General features: G+C 42.1%; 1 protein-coding gene and 1 long non-coding RNA gene across 2 annotated transcripts in view; one reads left to right on the forward strand and one right to left on the reverse strand.

The window, feature by feature from the left end:
• Positions 1 to 1,737: 1,737 nt before the first annotated feature.
• On the reverse strand, positions 1,738 to 6,180 carry LOC140684265 (uncharacterized). The gene is made up of 2 exons (XR_012056263.1): positions 6,040 to 6,180; positions 1,738 to 1,974 (listed from the first exon to the last, which is right to left on the reverse strand). It is a non-coding gene; the product is annotated as an uncharacterized lncRNA (long non-coding RNA).
• Positions 2,425 to 23,881, forward strand: part of OSBPL5 (oxysterol binding protein like 5) — a 174,418-nt gene continuing 152,961 nt past the window's right edge. Inside the window, exon 1 of the mRNA XM_002198729.7 lies at positions 2,425 to 2,582. Coding sequence (XP_002198765.5) covers positions 2,568 to 2,582 — 15 coding nt within the window. The 5' untranslated portion in view covers positions 2,425 to 2,567. The remainder of the gene's footprint in view (positions 2,583 to 23,881) is intronic.

Consider the following 23,881-nt stretch of genomic DNA (forward strand, 5'->3'; position numbering starts at 1 on the left):
AATGTTCTCCATGGCTGAATTTAAGTCTTGGAACTAAAGTTTATGATGAGTGATAAACCAAACCCTGCAGGAGCATTTCTCTGTGCAGTTTGACCTCACTCCAAACACAGAGGAGAAGAAAATGTATTTGTTCACCAGGTTTTTAGCACAATGTGCACAACTTCCAGCCTAAATCAACCCAGTGCTTGCCAGTAGGATGGGACACCAGCACAGCTGCCTGGCTGAATGTTTTTTTCTTTTCAGTTGTGTGAAAATAAAGAAGTTCCTGGAGGCAGGCTGCTCTGGGAACCTGCTTGGCATCCCCCTCTTTCATATGTCACTGGTGTGGGTCCTGGCCTGCTGCTGGCTTTGTGCTCTCCTGCTCCCAGAGTTGTGGGGGCTCCTCTTCTGCTATCAAGTGTCCCTCAGTTTCCTTAAGCTGCACCTAGGAAGTGTGGGTCCAGCCTGGCTGCCCCTCTGCAGCCAAGGCATGGTTTGCTGAACTTACTGCTTGCCAAGCCTCTTTCCAAGACCCAAGGCCCTGTTTGAGGGAGCCCTCAGCATTTACTTGCTCAGGCTGGTGTGTGCTCCCTGCCCAGTGCTGCCTGGAATGGACAATATGGCAGCACACCATGGCTCCAAATGGGACCCTGTGTTTTCCAGAGATAGCAGAAGATCCCCAGCTGGAAGAAAGGCCTGTGTGAATTGATATGAATCTATGCCAATTTACATCAAAGGAAAATCCAGATCATAAATGCTTGCACATGCAGCTTTTCAAGATCAGAGTACAAAGTCTAGGCTGCTGAATTCAGTCAGGCTGTGCCTCTGTGTTGCCTGATTTTAGCATAGTGTGGCTTCTGAGGAGCCTCTTTTCCAGCTCCTCCAGTGCAATACAGCCTTCAGGGATCAGGGGACACATCTTTGGCTTGTTGTCCTTCAATTAGCTGTAGTACCAGCATGAGAGGAGAGGTTTCATATAAATATGTAAGAAGAGAGCAAAGGTCTCACATAAATATGTAAAAATATATCCATATAAAGCAGGCGATTAAAGTAAATGGCACATGAAAACGAAAACCAGTTATTGCTCATGATGTCTTGCTGACCCAATTCTAGTATCTAATTCATTCTAATTTCCAATCTTCATATTCTAATATTTTTTTCCTTCTAATTTGCTTTTTTTATTAAGAATCCCCTCCCATTTCAAGGTGCAGTGTAGTTTTTTGCAAAGTCTTAGCCTTCCAATGGACTGTATGCACTACAGACAATTTTGTCCTCCAATACATGAAGGTGAGGATATGTAACATTGCAGGTGAAGACTGTATGGCATTTACTTTTCCTTTGTGTCAGGAGACAAAGAAATGTTGCTGAGAATGGGATTTCACCAAGGCTGTCTGAGATTTCTGCTGTCAGATTGGGTGGCAACTCAGCTTTGCCGATAAAGCACTTGGTGCAAGATTTCTGAGGAAACAAATCCAAATAGTTCTAACCTCAGAGAGGTTAGGGGAGGTAAATGCCAGCAAGGCAGTAAAACTGTGCAGAGACCACTTGTGCTTTTTCTCTGCTAAGATTTTAGTATCAAAATGTATCATCTGCTGCCAAAATATGTGTGTTCAGACTGATAATACATAGGCCTGGTCTTATTCAGATTGTTAATTTACAAGTAAAGACCTCCAAAGGCTTTTCTGGACTTGCTTTCATGCATAACTGTCACAAATGCCTTGTCACCTTTAGGATTTACTGTTAAACAACACATAGTAAGATTGATTTTTTTTTTTAACTGGCTTTTTTGGTTTTTCCAAGGAAAGGCAAGCTCTAAGGATCCCAGGATGTCAGACAGCTTGTCTGTGAAGCATTGTTCACACTGGGATATTTTGCTGCTGCTGTAGGACTGGCAGGGTGAAATCAAGGGCTCCTCTGAATGGCAATGAAGTCCAGGTCAAACACGTGGTGCTGAGGACAGGATGGCTTCCCACAGCCACTGCAGCAGGTCCAGCTCTGGAAGATAAAATAGGGGTAAGCTTTTCACTGGCTCCACAGTGCCCACCATGAACTGTCTGTCTATGAGAGAAGCAACATTGTGTGAGCAGTAATTCCCAGTGCCCACAAAAAGCTGAGTCTGCTGTGGTACCCCTCTAGCAGCACGAGTCTATGGCTCCAAATGCCACTGTATTGCTTCCCAGCTCATGAGGCACCTGCCTGACTGATTCCTTTACCCTTGTCAGTGTTCAGAATAGCTGTGCACCTATTTTAGCCAGGCAAGCCAAGTGCAAGTTGTTTTTCATGCAGGATGACTGTGTGCAGCAGCACAGGCAGGGGAAAGCTGGAGTTTTGGCAAGCAGACCCTTAGGATGGGGCAAAACGCTCGCCTGTGCTCTGATGCTGATTTTCTCCTTTATTGGCTGCTCCTGAGGCTGCAGCCCGAGGAACGGTCTCCTGTGGAACGGCAGCTTTAGACAATTTTATTGGCTGATGAATCTGATCTTGCCTGGCCACCTTCCAGAAGCACTGACTTGCCCGAGATGAGAGTGAGAGGAAGGTTGCTCTGCCTGGGGCTCTAAAGCAATTGTTTGGAGACCAAGGTAACACCCATGCCTTGCTGCACGGTGAGTACAGAAAGCCAGGTCCGTATAGCCACGTCTATATGCATAAAGTGCTTTATGATCTAATTGCTGACACAATTAAATGTGCGGCTGCCATGCACCGTGTCTCGTTTGCTGCCTAATTATGTGAAAATGTACTTGGTAAATGGCTTGCTGTCACAAAATGCTCGATTAACTGTTGCAATGATCTGAGTTAAAATACTGTGTTTGTGTCCTACTCTGGTATTTTCCTGTGCTGCAACACATTGATTTAAGCTTTTAGCCACGAGAGAGCAAAATGCAGCTGCAAGATGTTGATATTAAAATGTTTTCTTTGGTTTTGTTATTTTGCTAGTGGAAACTCAAAATACCAGAGCTGCTTGCTAATATTTGCTCAAGTCTTCTAAAAATTGCTGATTAATCTTGCCCTTTCTTTTTTAAGGGTAACTTCTGTGAAGTTTGATGCTATGGATCGTTTTGCAAGTTGTGCTTTGCCACAGAGCAAAAATAGGGCAGAGCAAAGGAAGGGAATGTTTTTAATGTAGCCCCCAAAGCGTGTGGTGCTTAAAGTGGCAGGATACTGCATTGCACCTACATCAGTTGCAAACAGCTCTACAGATAAATATTTCTGAAGAGCCCCCAAAAATATTGCTACCTAAGGAACTGATGGTTGACCAGCAGCACTGGAGCAGAATGAAGGAATGCAGCTTTTTAAACTGCAGCAATCCTATAATATACAAAGGTGCAGTTAATCCTGAGTGAATCATGCCTGCTACTTCAAAAAATGATAGTAAATAACCTGATTTTCATTCTAACAACCTGCAGTGCCCCTGATACTTGGAGTGGAGTTTGAAAATGTGTATTTTTTTCAGCTTTGGGAAACAACATTTTATCACTGTACTTGCTCAAAATACCTCTCTCTAATATTTCATAGGGTTTTTTTTAGGAGAGGTGGTGCAGGAAGTGGCGTGTCAGTGTTTTCTGCAAACAGATCCCTGCTGAACATAGTGCTGGGACAATATATCTTCCTCAGAGCTAAGTATTAAATTCTAGCTGGGTAAAGCTATACACAGTCCCCAAAGACTTCCTGAGCTAGAACTTCCCTTACTCATGGGCTGTGAGTAGCACAACTGTTGATGGCAATGATGCTTTTCCTCATACTCCTTCCTGAGGGCCAAAGAGGAACCTGAGCAGCTTCATGATTTGCCTTGGGTGGAATAGCTTTGCAGAACCATGCTGGCCTGGAATACAATGGGCTCCTTAGAGAGTCAGAAATGGATGACATGGGGCTGGCATAGCCTCTTGGAATCACCTGCACCCCAGCTGCCTTTCCAAGCTGTGTTGAAGTTATGTTTTGAGTACTCTGGGAAGAGGACAAAGTGGGAGAGACAAATTTGTAGGTGTAGGAGAGACATGAACATTGATTTGCAGCTGTAGCTGTAAGGAGGAGTCTCCCCTGACAAGTGGGGTAGAGGGGAGGCCTCATTTGGTGGAATTCTATCTCAGTAAATAGTCTAAGCTATGTTTTTGGTTGTTCCTGTGTTTCTGCATCATTCCTGCTCCTGTTCTTGCTGGCTGAGGCTTCCAAGGGAGCCATGGGAAGCTGATATTTACATTCATTGGATTTCAAACATCCCTTCTAGAAATCACAGACTCTTGTCATTATATGGAAGATGAGGCTGTTTTATACCTAGTTTTACAGATGTGTTTGTGATTTCCTGGGATTTTCTTGTGGAATCTGAATTAGAGCTTATCTCAGGTTAAGATTTAAGTTTAAGAAATGTGAAAAACATAATATTGACATATAGTTCAGTACCTGTTTGTCCTCCTGGAGAAGTTTTTTGTATTAGTGTCAAACATGCATCTGTGAAGTTGCAATCTGTGGTTGTTATAGTTGTAATAATAAGTGAGTGAAGATGTGAATTTTTCTGGTTTAAGATTTAAATGAGATGCATTGAAGGTAACCCTTGGTAGAAATGGAGCTTTGTCACTAAGTAGGATGCAATTTATTTGGAGGGGAATGAGTGATTCTCTTGATTATTCAAAGGGCTTTTTGAAACCCTGTTACTAATGTGCTGCTGCTGTCTTCCAGCAAAATAGTAATCCTGAAAGAGCTGAATACAGGCTGCTTAGTTATTTTTGAGCCTTTGCCATCACTCTACGTTCCACAACAGGCAAAATGTTGGTGATCTCTGTCACTGTCAAGCCAAAGGTAGAGGTGGCCTCACCTTGGGCACCATGGAATAGATACCCAAGGAATGCTGCCTGTGCCTGAGCTGTGTTGGTGCTCTCTGTGAGCAGTCCCAGAGAAGCAAGGGTGGCCCAGGGCCCTGTGGCAGGGCAGGGGATGAGGATCAATCACATGGGATCAATTGCCCTTTCCTGGCCTGGCCCTCAGCTTGGAGCAGTGGGAAGGCCATGACTGCAGCCACCCTCAAAACAGAACAGCAGATTTTTTTCCTGTTCCACTCTCAGTCTGTTGTGGTGCTTTGCACCCCAGTTGCCTCCCTCAGCCTTGTAAATGTTGCAAGTTTCTCCGTTTTGTTGGAGTAGACAAAAGATAAGGGCAGTTCTAGACATTTTACTTTGAGGCCAGAAAATGGAGAAAAGTAGAAAGAGGAGGTGTCTAAAAATAAAAAGCTTGTGATCTTTGTTAATGATTGTATTTGGCAATTCTGCAGAAATGAAACCAAGAGAAAACTATGATTCTTTGACTTAAGAAAGCATTTTTGTGGAACTGTTTTGTTTTTAGATTGAGACCTGAGTTAAGAAAGTGGAAATACATTGATTTGTATTTTGTATTGACAGTTTAAAATAGCTTCTATGCAATGCTCTTACAGCATGTTCATTTAGAATGTGGACCCATGCTGCTATTATTGCAAATATATTTTAGAACACTTGAAATTCAGGATGACATGTAAACTGTCTGCAGTGATTTTATTTTTATCTTTGTTGGGTTTGTTGGTTAGCTTGGATGTGAATTAGTACTTCTGTATATGTATATAAACATAATCCCATTAACATGTATGTAAGTGGGAAGCTGGTAGGCAATATGCTTACATATATACCAGCATGTTATTGACTCATAACATGAAATATTTACTCTCAGTATCCATGTGTAAACTTATGTGCTGTGGATTCATACTAGGAGTTATAAGGCAAGAAACTGTTTATGCTCTGTGATACAGATAGCCAGATCAACAGTGGGAGTGAAAACTGGAATTGTTCTTCCATTTCAATTACAGCCTGACAAATGGTGCATTCATTTTTCATTGTTAATAAATGGCCCATATGGCATCCTTTAATCACATGCTCTGCAGCAGTAAGGCATTTATTTTCAAGGAATAGAGAACCTAACAATTGATCTCAGCTTTCTGAGCAAAATATTGTTTTGAGTAAGGGAATGGACACTATCAGGAGAAGGTACCCTAGATAGCTCAAAATATTCCAGTCTGAAGGCTTTGGAGCATGCTGCACCCACCTCAGCAGCAGAGCCAGCAACCTCCTCACATTCCAAATCACACTGGTTATAGCCAGGAAGGCTCTTTCTCCCCTGGCAAATTCCATTCTTCCACAGAATATGTCAGGCTGGCTTTTCCATGGTGTACAATCCAGATTCCACGATGCCTGGCATGCAGGGATAGATAAAAATTAACCAGAGAAGAAATTTAGAAAGCAATGCAAAGAAAAATTAGAATTTCTTTCTGTGTGAGAAATATACATAACCAAAAAACCACCAACCTGATACACAGAATCCCTAGGAAAGACAACCTATTTGCTTTTAATCACATTATTTATCATACCTTCTAGAAGCAAAACTGAAATCCATAGGCAGGACACCAGCTGGAGACATTCGGGAATATCTCCATGGAAATACCATCTTGGAAAGCAATACTTGCTGAAGTTTGCTCATTATTATCTGCAGAGCACTGCAGTCTGAGAGAAAACAGGAGCTAGGCGACACCGTTTTCTACACCCACAGTTGCAGCAGATGGATGGGGGACAGGACCTCTCCAGAGAAGCTCATGTTCTCCCTTAATGGTGTAGCTCTTGCAGCCACTTTGATCTTAGTGGGCAGGCAGTGTCTGGGACCTTTCTGGGTGTCCCTACCACACAATGACAATGATTATATACAGCTCATGCCTTTAATGTAAACTGAAGTGTTTACAAGGCATGTGTGGATGTACACTTCTACTTCCCCAAACACAAGAGGTTTCCTCCCTCACAGTGTTCATGTGAACCTCCCAGGGATAAGGAGATGCAGGATGGAAGGAGGGGGAAGAAAAAGCCTGTTGGCTCTCCTTGGGGAAGTTTCATCAGTAAGACGGCAGCCTGTGGCCACTTGTGCAACACTGTCAGCATCCCCAAAGTAGTTTCAGCTGCTGCTTTGGCAGTAGCAAATGGCAAATCTTCATAGACTCACTCACCCATGACCCCATATAAGAGTGTAAGGGGACACAAAGATTTGTGTCTCCTTAATCTTTTGCAAAAGATGGGCCCAATATGAAAGCTTAAACCCTAAAGCAGATGGTGCATTTCTGTACCATCATGTCATGTGTTTGAGGAAACACATCATGTCATGTGTTTGATGAAACGCTGTTGGGGAATGGTTGTTGGAACAAGGCCATGATTATATGGAATACCTGTTCCAAAAAACCTCTAAGACCCCAGAATCAGGCTTTGTTTGAAACAGAGCTTGGGAACCAGTCTCTGTTTCGAGGCCTGGGAAACTGCTTAGTTGTACAAGGTCTGGGAACGAGATAATAAGTACAGGCATAGCCTTGAAGAGCTATGCCTGTTTTCCGAGCTCTGTCCTTGGAAAACATGACTTAGAGATTAAAAACTTGGCTTGGAGAATTTAGCTACATCTGTAACTGCACATAGGAGAAGTAAAACAAAGACTTGTAAATTAACCAATCAGAGCTTACTGCTGACTATGCTTGTAGAATACCCTATATAAGCTAAGGTATCTTTGAATAAAGTTGGAGCTTGCTTATATATCATATTGATTTGGTGCTTGTCTTCCCCACTGTCCACATCAAAACACCGCTGCCTAAGTGTGTCCAGATGGGCATTGCTCCTTTGGTGAAGAAACCATTAAAATGTGGCAATTTGTGGGAATCTAGGCTAAAATAGGCTCTCACAACTGAGAGTTAGTACAAGGCGTAAGGTTGAAAAAATTTGCCTCCACATAGGTAACTGAAAGTGGGGGGGAGGATGGAACAACTTTAAAGGTTGTATAATCATTTATTTTGCTGCTTTAATGCTAATATTTAAAATGCTTCCCCAGCATACCTGGTTTCTCTTTTCAGCTGGCTTCTTAGGAAGAATTTTTTGAGGAAAACACTCTATGTGATGTTACAGACCTGTAACTTTCAGGCTAGACTACAGAAGGACTATATACTTGTTCTTTTGGTTTCCCTTGAGAGAGTTCTGCAATGTTTCATAAATCCAGATGACTGTACAGGTTTTAGTGAATATATTATTGCCACGTGGAATATATGCTGGTCAATAGCTCTGTTCTTAGAGGAGATGGTCACTAACAAAAATCATGTCTGACAGGCTGCTCCTTATCTGTCATCTCCTCAGGTTCTTGTAAATTGCTGTAGCACAAGATTAAGGTAAAATACTTAAAAGTTGTCAAAAGTAGCTTTAAAGCTTCTGACCTTCTAGGTTTTAAAAGTAGTTTAGGGGTTTATGATGTTGAATCCTGTAATCACTTTTGAAATATTTTTCTAGTCTATCTTCCTTGAATGAATAGAAATTTCTATTTCCTACAAGTAAAAAGGACCTAACTTCGGCCAAAAAGCATTGCTAATCATGAACTTGCTGAAATCTGTGAGGAGTAAAATTTGGAATTGACTTGCTGAACTGATAAGATTTGTCAGGGACAGTCATGGGTAATTGCCTCAACATTTGTAATAGAAAAGATTGTGTTTGGAAAAAAGCATGGTAGGAAAATGCACCTGTCTCAGCAAAGGAATGGTGAACACTTGCTCTGTGCAGGGCCAGGAGCTGGACTTAGTAGTCTTTATGAATACATTCCAGCTGAGGATAGTCTATGATTCTGTGATTCTGTGACTTAAATTATTTTCCAGAATCCATGATACAAGAAACGGGAATTTCCTCAAGGAGTTTTATCACAGCCAATTAGGTTTTTATATTAAATGTTCCTGTTTGGTCTGCAAACCAAACCTCATTCCTCATGACCTTATTTAATATGGTGGACACCAAAGTTTAATATAAAAAAAAAGAGGAAGTATTTATTTACCTTCTTAGTTAAGAAGTACAAGGCTCTGGCTGGGTGGAAGGACAAAGATATGATGCATGGAAACATGAATGGTTTGTGTTCAAGCTGATGTCCCATGTTGGCTCCAACATATGGGCATCACAGTTTCCATTGGGCTGTCACAGAAATGCCATGAAGATCCTATATGAAGGTGACCTCTACCTGAGAACCAAGGTAACAAACATGACCCAGTCAAGTGTGTGATAAATATAGACAACTACTGCAGTAACTTGCACCAACACAAGCTCTGAGTCGCAAGTAAGACACGTGGCTGTGTCTCAGCAGCCAGTCCCTGCTCCTTGCTGCAGTTAGGCTGCACTGGCTCCCAGCGTTATTGCATCTGCACCAGGCATTTGCATGGTCCCAGGAAAAGCCTTGTCTGTGTGGAGTTTTGATAAAAGATGCTTAGATTTCTGTAAAATGAAACTAAAATGAAATTAATACTGAGTAATCTGGAAGTTGTCTTTCTATCCAGGCTTTATTAATTGTTTCCTACTGTAGTTATTTACATACATTTACAGAGCCCAGCAGAACTATTCCTTGCTCTGGTTTTGTCTCATAAAATTCCAAAGTATAGAACTGCAGTTCAGGGAAGACATGATATGATGTAATTTTACTATAGGCAAGGTAGATTAATTAACACTTTCAGTCTCTCTTAAGGTGGGCTTAGGATATGCAATTTTGCCTTATAATAACTGTCAGTTTTTCTTTTATGTCTTTCCTTTACCACTGTAGCAAAAAGAGCTGATGTACTCTTTACTTGTCATGTGACCTTGCAGCTTCACAGTGGGACAGGGAATGCTCTGTTCAAGAAAAATCAGTGTTCTGGGGGAAGGACTCAGCAAATTAAGAGGGAGCCTGTTTTTTCTAAAGGCTGATTCATGCCAATGGGAAGATCCTCATACACTGTGGAGCAGCACTGTGCTGATGTCAACAGAGCTACTTTGTTTGACGGGGGTTAAAAATCTGGTCCCAAGTGTGTGTGGTTCTCTTCTGCTAATGCAACTATCACCACTGTGCCTGGGGAAGGTGCCTCTCTCTCTTCCTCTTCTCCCTTTATGGCTTAGCAACCCTACAATGCACTGTTTGTCCCTTTGTTTTTTGAAGGTTGCCCTTGCTCACGTGGCGAGCTGTGTCTGTGGCTCAGTGCTGCTCCTTGTGTGAGCTTTGGTGCCATGAGCTTGGCAACAGAGACAGCACAGCAGCACTGCCTTTGCTGCAGTTTTACTGCCTGCAGTGGGACCCCAGGACCTGGCTTGCCCAGCTTAGCCCAGGCTGCCATCTCCCTGCTCACTCTGTTTGCCTCCACATAGCAGAACTGTGCTTTCTTCCCAGCAGCAAGGCATATTGAGGTGGTAGGAGTGATCCTGGGATGTGCTCCCCTGCTGGCAGTGCCTTACCATGGTGTATTGAACTGGGCTGCTTCTTACACGTGGAAAAGCCTGTCCCCATGGTGCTGCTCCTGCTCAGATCATAGTTTTAAAAGCCACAGTCTGCTTGAGTAGCCCTCCTTCTGTGTTTGTAGGTTAGACAGAAGTCCCTGTGGGTCAGCTTTACATCTTCAGCTGTAAATGTAGGTCAGCTGGCTGCCGTGCAGAGTGTTCCGTATCCTTAAAAGTGCAGGTCCTCACACACAACTTCACACTACATTGCCTTTGCTGGTCTGTAAGGAAGCTCATTTTGCCAGCATAGCGAGGGTGCAGCTGCTCTCCTGACACTGGCAGTCCTGCCAGCATGGGAGCAGAGTATGTATCGGTCCAGGTGGAGCAGATGTGTAATGAGAGCAATTTCTTCTGTTTCTGACACTTTCCTTTAGTAATGAGAGATTGATATCAGGCCTGTTAATGAAATTAATTATCAATTATTATAACAGGATGTGACAGTGCCTGTAAATCAAAGCAAGTCCTTTGGTTCTTCTGTTTATTGTGATACTAATTCCAGGCTCTGTTTATTCTGACACTAAACCTCAGATTTGCTCATTCCTGCATCCTAGAGAATCCACCAGAGGTCTGAAATCTGTGAGAGATTCTCAGGAGCCAGCTGGGTTCAGTTACAGTGTTGCTTCCTTCATAGCACACATTTGGTTTACACATCCCTGCCTGCAGGCTCTAATCTTAGCTGTGACACTCATTATGCTTTGAATTTTTTTTAGCCCAGTTTCCTAGGAAGTTGAAGCTTATACAATCCTTATGGAAAAGGAAAAGCCCTGAAAGGTTTCCTAAAAAGACAGCACAAACCAGCCAATGGGTTCATGAATCAGAAAACGTATGTTAAGTTGCACACAGAAGAAGGTGGCTGGTGCAGAGCTTCCTTTGTCCATGGCTGCAGGGACCCTCCAGCTGCTTGTAGAACCATGGCAGGGTATGACTGGGGCTCTGAATGACCTCCAGAGGTCCCTTCCGTCCCCAACCATTCTGTGATTCTTTTGTCCATGAAGCACTAACATTTCAACAAAACTCAGCAGAGGGAGACAGCTCTCAGAGGCAAACAGGTTATGACAAGTTTGAGAGGAAGGCTGTGGCGTGCATGGGGTGGTTGGCATAACTGAGCTTGGAATCACCAAGTTCATGATCCTCCAGAGCCTCTGGTGGTTGGTGGACATAGAAAGGAGAAAGAGGACACACTGGAGGAGAGATGTATGGAAGCACAAGTCCTATTATGTGGTCTGTGGGGAGATAAGGAGGTGCTGCATCAATGCACAGAATCTTTCTAGACTTGACCACTTCTCCTGGCAAGACACCTTGTCTGCAGTGCTTAGAGAGAAGGAGATGTGGCTGTGGTAGTTAACCAGGAAAGGAGTGTGGTGCCTTTTGTGGCTCTTAATGTGGATCTTTCAACAAAGCAAATTTGTAGAGACATCATCAGTGGGGCCAGCAAAACAAACGTAATCAAATGAAATCCCTCTGCTCAACGGTAGGCTGCCAAATTTCTCAGGGAAGACCTGTCTTTTTAAAAAACTCAAACTCCTAAAAAAATGAAACTAATTTTCCACCAATATCTTTATTACTGAGACTTGATATATTACTGCTTTATTGAAATTATTTTATTTGGCTACCAGAAAGAGTAAAACAAATAAATGAAAAACTAAGAAAAGGGGTTTTTAAAAATGAAGTATCTTGGATTTTTAAAAGAAATATCACTCTATAGTAGATAATAGAGACTATATGAGGTGAAATCAAATCACATGTATTTTTTTTGTTTTGTTGCTTCAAGAGAAGGATATTACTTTATCCTGATCATGACTATTCAATTCACTCTTTTTTTTTTTTTTTTTTTAACTGCCTCCTCCTCCTTGAGCACAAACCAGAAATGCATAACCCCACATGGGAAACTGAAATACAAAATTCTACTGCACAAAACCATTGCTAAATTGATGCCACTTTAATAAGCCATTTGCAGGGCCACTTCGCTTAAAAGAAAATAAACTCTTGAAGGCATCCTTAAGGTCATCCTAACCTGATAGCTCTGATGAGGCAAGCTGTCCTTGTCCTGAAAATAAGAGAAATATCTAAAGTTTTGAAAAAAAAAGTACCTCAGTCTGAGGTGCAGGACTTTGATGTGGCATCATTTGGTGGGTGATGCCAAACCAGCTGAATTCACCACCTGGTGGGCACCCAGCCCCATGGGAGATATTGATGACATTTCTTAGTCACTTGCCAGGACAAATGCCATTTCAGCTTCATTCAACTGTAAGTGAATACATGGTGCTTGCAGAGAAGTGAGTTACCATTTTTCTACAGCAGAGAATTTGGACATTTGGAATTTTAACCAATATTCTTTCACAAAATTACACAATAATAAAATAGGATTTAATAAGGGAAACAGTGTAGCATTAAATATGGATTGCCCCTTACCTTCCCAAAAGAAACCAAAGACATTTTTTATTTGACAGTATATGTAAAAAACTTCATTTTTTGCCTCATTTCCTGAACCATAACTAGCAAATATGCAAGACTAACTCTATGTATGTTAGCAATCATTTCCATGTGGTAAAGGAGGCATTTCTGGTCAGATATTAGAGTGCTGGCCCAGGGAAATGACAAGAAAATTTGATCAAAGGCCAGTGCTGAGAATATATCACAAGTCTGGAGGTGTGACAGACTGCCCAGACTGCAGTGCAAGGCTGAGGCAAACCTGTCCAGCTTGGCCCCGAGTTCACCCATCAAAAAATCACTGACAGGATATGTGCAGCTTTCTACTTTGATGCTCCTTGTTCTGCCAGCATGGGATTTGTTCATCCCCTGTCCATCGTGATGCAGGAGGATGTGGATTGCCAAGCTCATCAGCTTCCTCTGCCTGAAACAGGCACTTCTGTCCTGGCCATGGCTGGATGCAGAATAAGATTTATCTGAGCTGCCAGAGCTGAAATGACTTGGAGACGTTTTTTTGTATTTCCAGAGAGAGTCCCATATATTGACTGTGTGTATCAGGTGGATTACATCCCCAGAATCTCTGGGAAAGAGAAGAAAATGGCACCCCTTTGAAGAGAGGATGTCTGGTTTTGCATTCACAAGGATCAGTCAGGTGCAACACAAAAGGGTGCAGTGTATTTTCAGATAGTCCTGAGCAAAGAGATGTCAGAGGGTTCTTTCCCTCTGAAAGGGTCTGCAGAGAAATATTCTCCTAAAAATGCTTGGCTGGAAACACATTTGCTATTATAATCTACTAAATAGATGCAAATAAGATTTCATCAGGAGTTCTGATGGATCTAGGCAGATTGAGAGCTGCAATCAGACCGTGACCTAACCAAATCATGTCTTCTTTGACTCCTCTAGGAGCTACCTGAGGTTGATTGGCTTTTGTTCCAAAAGTCTATTTGGGCAGCAGGGAGGACAAGCAGGGAGCAGATGTTCAGTGAGTGGCTTCCTCAGAGAGGTGTTTCTACGTGGCCACTTCCTCAGAGAGGAAAAGGCTTTTTCCCGTGGCTGCTGTAACATCTCAAATGGTGATGGGGAAGGTGCCTGAGCTCTTACAGTCACTGCAAATACATACATTGAGCAGGAACTGGGAGGAGAAAGGAAAGCTTTAGCACTGCCTGCTTTGCTGTCAGCTGAGGGTCAGGCTGCCAGCAGTGAATGCTGACAGCAGCTGTTTTAACTCAGACTCTGTCAAGGTTTTGAAGGTGGAGGGAAATGTGCTTTTAGAGGCAGGGCAGTGACCTGGAAGGAAGCAGCATGAGCACTGGCAGCAGATGACATGTGGGTCAGAGGCAGAAGGTGCTTGCTGAGCCAGGGCAGTCTGGCTCAGTTGGAGGTGGGTGCAGGAAGAAAATTAGGTGTTTCTACATGGCCATTTCTCTGTGCTATGATGTAAGAAGAGGAAGGAGTTCTTCTCAGGCATTTGAACCAGCTGAGCTGTACCGTGGGGAAAGAAGTCAGGTGCAGCTTGTTTCTGGAGTATTCTCACCAAAGACTGCAGTATGGGAGCTGTCTGTCTTGCCTCCTGCCAATGTGCTGGGAGGAGTTCCTTTCCCATGCCACCTGACTGTAGCCTGTGGATATTGGCAGTGTATGATGCCATGAGAGGATGCTGTGTAGGAACACCCAAATTGCATCCCTTGGCTATTTCTGGGTACCAGCAGCAGTAGAACTGCCTTAGACCATCCCCAAATGTGAACCAGCTTGCCTTACAGGAGGGGAACAGTGTCTGGAGGCTGTGCTGCTGGTACTGCTTGATTTACCTCACCCAGCTCTGCATCCCGCTGAGGGTTCTCTTATCAGAGGCAACAGCACATCAGAGGCTCTGCTGCCCGAGAGTCAGCACTGGGGGTGGAGGATAAGCAGATAAACATAATCTGTACATAAAAGAGACTAATCAATCACTGAAACAACTTATCAGTGCTTGTGGGGGACCCTTCACCTCTTACAATAGCTGAATAAAGATGATGTATGGGGTTTTTTTTAAATATAAAATGCATATGTATAAGTGAGTTTAGTGGCATTTTCTGCCTTGTTCCAAACAAAAAGCCAGACTGTGACCAATGATGGTTTCTGGCCTCCCAAAAATTACTCTATACATAATTTATAGAGTTCTAATGAATATTTGAAGTATACTATTAATTTTCTCTTGAAATATGTGTATTGTTATATCTGGATCCTTCTTTTGATACACAAATAGATTCAATAACAAGTTGATTCCTCATAGCTAGTGACCTTAATTTATTCTGGCATAAACCAACTAGTATTTTTCAAAGTGTTCCACAATCTTACAAAATTAAGAATGGAAAGCTGAAGGGAAGTCTTGAAGTCCAGAACTGCTAAAGAATTGAGGACCCAATGTGAAAAAAAAGGGTATTCTTAATATTAGCAGAGTTGAGCATGACCAAACATGAATTGCAGAAAGATCAGGATTTATGTAAATTAGCAGACTTTGACTACAAACCCAAAATCCATGGAACAGTCTGGAGTATTTTCCTGAGGAAGCATTCACCATGTTTCAGGCCCATTTGGGTCTCTTGCTTCTTTCCATACACCTGCACATTGCTCCCAGGTGTGGCGGTCATTGGAAAGAGCCGTTTTTAAAGATGATAGGATGTATTTTGCTAGGATGTATCTTTGTGTAGGTTACTAGTGATTTCCAGGAGGCAGCTGACCAGGATTGCCCAGAGTAGTAGGATCTGGGGTTTTTTGGCCTTTTGGTGTGTGCAGCTGCTGCTTTCCACATACCCCAGCAAATGTGGGATTGGAACCAGGCTCCACTTTGGAGGAGACTGACACAGGAAGGAAGGCTGCCTGCACTGCCAGTACACCCTGCAAAAGGAGCAGGAGGGCCAAAGGCATCAAATTTTGGGACTGGGCAAGATGCCCAGTCAGGAGCACAATTATTCATGGCTTTGGCTCTGCTGTATTTGTAGTCAAGGAACTTTATAGACACCTTATTCATGGTTAAGTGTGTTGTCTTGTTAGTGACAGCCTTATGTCATATCCCAAAGTCAAAGGCATTTAGCAGGAGCTTTGTAAATTAAATTGCTACTTTACATTAAACTTTTTTCCAGTGGCTGTGAACTCCTTGGAGATGCTCTGCTTTATTAACAAGAGGAGTGTGTGCTCTGCCAGAAGCCAAGAAGAAATAGGTTATGATTTCTGGAGGATAGGATTTCAAAAGCCCTTGCAGCTGCTAAGGTAGAGTTTAAACCTTTTCTGCTTGGGCCTTGCAAGTGCTGTGCTTGTCAGGTTGGCCCCTGGCCTAGGGATGTCAAACATCAGTTCTCACACACTCACTTTATGCGTTGTGGTTTCCTGGGGTGTTCACAGAGGGAACATACCACTCTGTGCTCAGACACTGGTCCCAGTAAAGGTCCAAATATGTAAATTTAGGCCTACTGTAAGCTTTTTTGCAAGAACTCTTATAAACTCACCAAACTGAACTCTTGAGTGCTAGAAACATGAATTATTCTACTTAAATGATTTCCAATTACTTCAGTATTTAAGCCAAGCATGGATAAAGCAAGTAATGTAGTTAAGTAAATTCAGAGAAATGTAGTTGTTATTTTTAATTTGGGCAGCTGAGCCCTTCTCTTCTATCAAACAAAACACAATCCTTTCTTTAGTTGTTTCTGTACATGACTAGAAACACTAATATTTTTGCAGCTTGATTTTCAGCTTCTTTTCACCTCATATTCCCTCTGCTATGAAGAACAATGTACCCTTAGCCATGACATTTAAACATGCAAACCTCTTCTTTGGCCTCACACTAGAAATGTTCTTTTTAGATAATATTTGTCAGTGTCATAGTTTACTTGACAAAGTAAAAACTCATTGTGGTAGAATGTAATCTCAACCCTGATGTGACAGTGTGTGCTCCATGGCCCTGTGCAGAGTCTGTGGTGGGAAGCAATGATAGCTGGCCCCAATTCACAGCAATTCTGAGATTGCAGCTGAGATATTGGCCACTCACAGAAGAGAGGATCCTGCCAAGGAGGTTTTATCACTGTTTGCTCTCAGTACTTGCCCAGTACTTGCCCAGAATTGAAAGGCTGGCTCTGGAGCAGGTAGGATGGGGAAGAGGGAAAAACTCTACCATGACTCCCTTTGGGAAGTCCTCGTGTCTTCTGAGATTACTGTTTAAAGACTGAATTTTGCTGCATCTGTAAGTCAATAGTGGGGCAAGAATTAATTTCTTTATTTTTTTTCAGCATGCTACAGGAAAAGCCAGTTTTATCTCCTTGATGTGATTGTTTTTAGGATGTTGAAGAAGCCTTTGGCATAAGAAGGATGATTTCCCAATGAAATACAAAGTGAGGTCATATACCCAGCTCTTTCTCAGCTAGCTGTGCAGCAACATGCCAGGCAGTGCTGTCTAGTGCCTTGCTGGTAAAAAAAGGCACTCAGACCAGTTTCTGCATGCTCCCTTTTGGAGGACTTGCTTTAAATCCCTTCAGTTATACAAGGTCTTCTTGTAGAGATGTGAAATCTGGTGAACCTCTGCATGAAAGCCTTAATATCCAGGATATTACTGTCTCTTTTAGTGAGATTTGTTGCAGACCAAATTAAATTATTGGAGGAAATTCAGCTCTCTTTCTGATAGCACTCCCTTAAGGATCAGTGATTTTATACTTGAATATAAAACCCACAACATTCTCAAAATGTTTGGCATTAATGGTAATGTACTCCCATTGAAGTCAATCACATAACCACCAGTGATGTCCTTTTTAAAACAAGATCAACTACTCTGTGAAGGTTTGGGTTGCTGTGCATTAACTGCGGTTTTTACACTACTGACTATATGACTATAGATACCTGCAGTTCACTCCAACTCTTTGTTCTTTACCACATACCCTTAGATGCTTATAAAAAGGGCTGAACTTAGTCTGTATCTGTCAAAATGTGTGTAGATAAAGTTGCAGCTCATACCAGAGGTGAATTTAATTTAAAACAACTCAGATTAACCATTCTTTAAAAGCCCTCACCTTGATCACTGCCAATTTTCTAGGCAATGAATGCAAATAATTCTGTCATTTCTGCTTAACTTTTCCTTAAACATTGCCTTTGCTATTCAGAAGTTTTTCTTTTCACTGGTTTTGTTTGTTTGCTTTCTCCTCTGTACTCCCAGGAAGCTGTAAGCTCTTGCAGGGCAGTGCTGGTTTAAAGCTTAGTGAAATCAGGTCTCAGACATATTCATCTCAAAGATCTTTACTGCAATGTTGTGACTTTCCCTAGTGCTAGCAGGAGTCACACCTCAGGTCTTGCATATTGTTATTGAAAACACTGGAGCAGATTTAGTCTTTTAAGACATATTGTACTTCCTTAATTTCTTGGATGATTTCCCTTTCTGAAAAATGTGCTAATTTCTGTGCATATAAACACTTGCTGTGGAGAGCAGCAGAAAGAAGCAATTTCCTGTAGTTATTTTGTCAGGGCCATAAGTGAATGAATCTTGTTCAGAAAAAAAAAATTGAAAATCAGCAAAACACTTTGAAAAATTGTCTTGATTTTGCAAATAATTCAGGGAAGAAGGGGATAAAAAGTCTTACCACAATATATCTCAAATCTTCTTGACCAATATATCCTTTCTTATCAGACATTATTAAGTTACCTATAGACCTCAGTAATTTTATCTAGCCAGGGACATGTTTTTTAGTCTTCCTTTTTTTCTATTCATCTACTCTGTATGGGAAACCCATTATGCTTTGCTGAAATCTAAGGCTATGCAGAGTTAGCAAGATTGTTCTGCAGAGGGTACCTTGAGTGCCAGAGAAGTCCTAGAGCCATGGAGAATGATTCCTGTGTGTCCTGCTTTCCAACTGGGCTGGCAGAAAATCTGTCTTGATGGTATATGTTGTACTGCAAGACGACCATCTTCTGGCTAAATCACAGCTCAGTACTGGTGTAACCCTGCTGAAATGGCCAACATGACTCAGAAACCCTCAAGCTTTGTCCTGGAATGGTTTCCACAAACAGGAAGCCAACCCTCAAAGAACCACACTGATGTGCACACACCCACTGCTAATTTGGGCACAGTAAATATCATCCTGACTCATCTGTTGGCTTTCTCTGCCACTCTTTCTGGACGATGAGGATTGCAGGTTTTATGGATGGTGTTTCTAATAGGCAAATCAAATGCTACAAGCATGCAGGAAAAGTCACATCCCCTTCTCACTACCATAATTTCTACATCATCCTGACTTAAAAAAAAATGTATAGTTCTGGAAATATATCTAGAGGTAGGTTCCAAGGGGAAAAATCTTTAAATTTATTTTTATTCTTGTAATTAGATGCCTGAGGAGGGACAAAAATCTCTCTGTGAGATTATAAAGTGCTTACCAGTTAATGAAATGGAATCAAAATCAGGAATGTTAAGTGATGACGTTACATTCTCCATTAATTTGCTTTGAACTCATTTATTGTGAACCTCTTAAAAGAGCTGGTGATTGAAAAGACATATGTCTTGAAAGCATAAGGATTTATTCTGGAAAAGCATCTACCGTTAACAGTTCCGTGTGAAAACCATCTAATTATATCATTGGTAGCACTGGGGTCTCATTTATCTTTTCTTTTAGTAATTCCAGGGTTTAGTTACATTAGTTTCTATTTCTACCAGCCAATCTCATTCAAGCTGGAGAAATGTTCCCTCTCTAAAAGGCTCTTTCAGGGCAAAAAAAGCTATAGGAAAAATGAGAGAGCTCTGTACTCTGGAGAAATGTTTATCTCAGTTCTAAGGCTGGCCCGAATCTTACAAATCTCCTAAATCCTCCCTTTAAGCTTTCCCAGTAGGTCCTGACTCTGAATGCTTCCAGGTGTGGGCTCCTCATGCAGGGCTTTGCTTCACTGCACAAGGCATCTCTAGAAGATGTGCCTAGGAGAAAAGCCAGAAGAATTAATGTACAAAAGTAGCACCTTCCCTGTTTGATTGCTTGTGGTTTTTAATCTCGCCCCCCAAAATCTTCTGGAAGTCAGGTGGGGAATCTCCAAACAGGAGGCAGCTAAAATCTCTGTAAAGAAGGTGGCTTGACATAAGCTGTGGTGGTGACCATGCTGAGCTGATGCCCAAAAGAAATGTGTAGCAAAGATGAGAAAGGCACACAGATTGCAGACAGAAGGCAGCATCTTAAACACAAAGCATGTTCTTTTTTACGTCCATCCTCTGGTGCACTGCAGGCTTCAGAGAGCAGTTTTGCCCAGGCTCTGTGCTAGGCATTTCTGGAGTGTCTCTGATGTCTTGTCTCCTATTTTTTATTTTATTTCTCTATTTTTATTTTGTTTTTCTTTGTACTGGACTAGACAGGATCCAGAAAAGGTTTTGCTTATTTTAACCCCCGTTTTGGGATGAGAAAACAGGCCAGCAGCAGGCAGTTTTCCCAAACATTTATTGAAAACTTTCAGCTTCAACAGCTCCACATGTGCCAGTGCTGAACAATAAGTGCCAAACTAATTTTTTGCAGGTGGATAAATGAGGTGCCTGAGTGTTTGCACATGTGCCCCATTTATTTCAACTGGCATTGTAACATATTAGCTCGAGCCATAGGCCTGTGCCCCATGAAAGAAAGTGAGGTGGAATAAATCAGTGCAAAGCACTGATGCTCCTGAGGTAGATTTTTTTCCCAGCTAGCTGGAGATCGAGTATTGCTAAAGCAGACTTCATGTAACAGGGCAGAACAAGCCTGTCCAAGGCACTGAATATCTAAGTACTCAGAGATTATTTCAACGATTTTACTATGCGAAGGCTTACAGCTCTGGGAAAGGCAGGCTTTCCATCTATACTCCTAAAATCCCAGTGCAATGCCATACCTATCATAATTTTTCTTCCCTAAAATGAGGGGTGGGATAAAACTAAGGGAAATATTCCTTTTATTTCAGTGGTGTTTTGGAGTGGTTTAGTCATGCATTATTAATGGTAGCCAATTAACCAAATGGTTGCACACACTGAGTTTCATCAAGGTTTAATGACACATGCCATGGACTAATCACCATCTTGTTTCTGTAAATTGTTAACAGTTATGCTTCCAGTATTACCCACTTATGCACAGCACCCAAACTCACAAAGGTGTGTGCATCCTCCCTGCCCACCCAAGGTGGATCCCCCCATCCACAGCATCTCCTCAATTCTTTACATCTCCCAGGGCTGTTTTAGTTCCACACTCCTAATCTTGCACTTTGGTCCTAGGCCCTGCTGCAGGTGCATGTGGAAGGTGCAGGCAGCAGTGGGAATTAGAGGCTTGCTGCTCTGGGAGGTGTGTTTGTGCTGGGCTGATTAGCACCAAGCAGCTCCATGGTGTTCAGTCTAGAACAGAGAATAAAAAGTAGGCACTCCCCAGAACCCAGTTTGACTCAGGAGATGAGAAAGTGCATGCAAGGGGATTTGAAGAGACTGTGGTCAATGTGGATCATCAGCCAGATGTGGGAAACTGGCATTGCTTTTAAAATAATATAGGCCTGAGGTGCTCACATTAGCCTTCCTTCCTTCTTCTCTGAATGATGTCAAGGGTAAGGAGACTTTTATTTAGCTTTTCAAAAAGAGGTATATCCTGAATATGGGAAAGGTTTTGGAGTTTGAGGGGTTTTTCCCCCTGTAGAAAATCCCAAGAGGATTTTCTGTGTCGGAAAATCACAAATTGGCTGAAGAATGGCACTGGGAAAACAAGGTGAAGATATGTAGCACTGGGCTACCAAGAAACTCTCAGGCTTGCTGATTCTGTGAGCATCCCATTAGAAACTAGCTCTGAAACAAGCTGTGCATCTTTTTACAATCTTGTCTTATAGGGCAATTTAAACACTGCTTGATTATCAATTCTGATATCCATTATGTTGGAATGAATTAGTGTGCTATTTTGTGCAGTAGATAAAACTAGTGAGATTGTATTCCTCTTTTATTTTTTAATGGGGGTTTCTTAGATGTCGCTCCAGTTCTTGCAACTTGAAAAGGGATGTAAAAGAATTTGGTCTGTTACTGACATGAGCAATGTTAAGGCATAACCCATAATGGGTTGCTGTCTTATCTCAGCTTCACTTAAATGAGAGTGAAACAACTACTTTGCTGAATTGCAGTATTTATTATTTACGCATGCAACAGCCACTCTGTTACAGTAGTTACAGTCTGAGAATACCAGGTCAGCCTGGCAATTACTAGGTGCTTCATTTATTTGTGGAAGCAATTTGTATAATTCATTAAGTATCTTTAAAGGTAACACAAGAAGTGTGCTGCATTTTAGCTTTTTGCCTAAGAATTTTGACTGTATTTTGGGCTCTGACCCTTGCAGAGTCATTTTTAGCTGATGGGAAACAGAGTAGGAAATGGGTGAAAAGACAAATTTTCTTTGTCATAGTATAGCACAGTGTAATTTCTTGGTAAAAGATAACACCATTTGTTCTAACAGCTCATTGGCAGTAGCAATTTACCTTCTACTCTAGAGTATCTGATTTTGACCTCTTAAACGTCTTTTACACTACTGTAGTTTTAAGATTCTTAAGAGCATTTTGATTTAGGCACAAACGCAGCAGTGTGATTAAATCAGGATGAAGCATCTACTTAAAGCTAATTATGTACTTATATATGCTGCTGAAGATGACTTTCCTACTGATTTATGCAAGGGAAAAATTGAGTCCAAAAATGCATATGAAATAAGGCAGGTATCTATTTATTTTGAGATACCATATTCTTTCTCCTCTTTTTCCATATCTCTGTATAAAAAAAAACTATTTTTTAAAATTATTTTTAAAGACTCAATAATGGTGCTTTGTGCAGCTATGCTGATGTCCCCAAATTTTTGCTAGTAAGTCAAATCTCCATATACTTTCCTACTCTCACTAGGCCTGCAGTATCTGTTGAAGCTGTTTTGCTGCTTGAACAGATACTGTTAAAGAACAGAAGTTCTAGAAGTTTTAGTACTTCTGTTTAGCTTTTTGTTGTTTTTCTGCCTTCTGGAAAGATTGATGTTGACAGAGACTATTAAGTTTTAAATTTTTAGTTTCCTTTCAACTTAGCGATGATGGGACACTCTCTGCTGTTGCAGAGCCTGTGCAGGATGTACCAGAACTCAGGGAACTCTGCTCATCCCTTTAAGAGAGCAGCCTGGCTCTCTGCTTCAAAGCTGTGGAGTAACAAGGGAAGGCCAAAGCTTCTGGGCTTTCACAGCACAATATATTGGAGCACTTTTCTCCTTTCTACTGATCCAATGTTTTCCAAAGCCCAGTGTGGGCAGACTGTGAGTTCCCCAGGGGGTATCTGTTTGGGTATGGCTAACTGGTACCATCTGCCATTAAATGGTGCTTCCAGCCTGTTCCTGCCTCACACTCTTGTTCCCGGGATCCCAGCCCTGCAGTCACCGGTGCTGTTGGAGGGAAGAGGCCCACCAGGACAAAGCCCAGGGAACAATTTTTCTCTTCATTTCCAGGCACGGTGCTTCGCTGAGGTTTTATCTGACTTTGTGGTTACTCCAAGCTAGGAAATAACACCTTGGTGTTGTTGTATAAGGTGGGAAGTCTTTCCATGTGGCAGGTTAACTTACAGTCCCTCACAATCTACAGCTATGGAGAAAACAAAGATAACCTGTGCTCAAGGAGAAGCTTAGTGACCAGGTTGCTGCAGTCAGGACAATTAATCTATTCCTTAGTTCAAAGTTTATTAAAAACATGCTGCTTTTCCTGATGAGCAGTGATAGTCAATGACAAATACTAACCCAAAACCCATACTAGGCCCTTTGGCACACTGCTCTATACATTGTGCCAAGTGTGGTTATAATTCTACCCTGGTGCTTTGCTGCCATGCCCTTGAGCTACTCATTAATATTTGTGCAAAGAGTGCCTAAAACATGGGCATGCCTAAAATGTGAGCACACCAGAACACGTGTCGATAGCCAAATTATGGGCACCAGTGGCACAGGCTTCACTGAGGCCTGAGTGAGGATAGATAGCTCAGGTTAGCTTTACCTGAGCCAACATTTTGCCTTTCCAGGGCTGACACATCCCTGCAAGTGGGGCAGAGGGGCACATGGCATTCTGGGCAGCCTGTGCAGGGTAAGAGAGAAGATGCTCCCCTTTAGTACAGTTACTCCTGGGGACTGAAGTGTTTCCTTCCTGCATGTCTGGCAAGGCAGCAA

The sequence above is a fragment of the Taeniopygia guttata genome, chromosome 5, assembly GCF_048771995.1.
Source record: "Taeniopygia guttata chromosome 5, bTaeGut7.mat, whole genome shotgun sequence".
NCBI classification, from domain to species: domain Eukaryota; kingdom Metazoa; phylum Chordata; class Aves; order Passeriformes; family Estrildidae; genus Taeniopygia; species Taeniopygia guttata.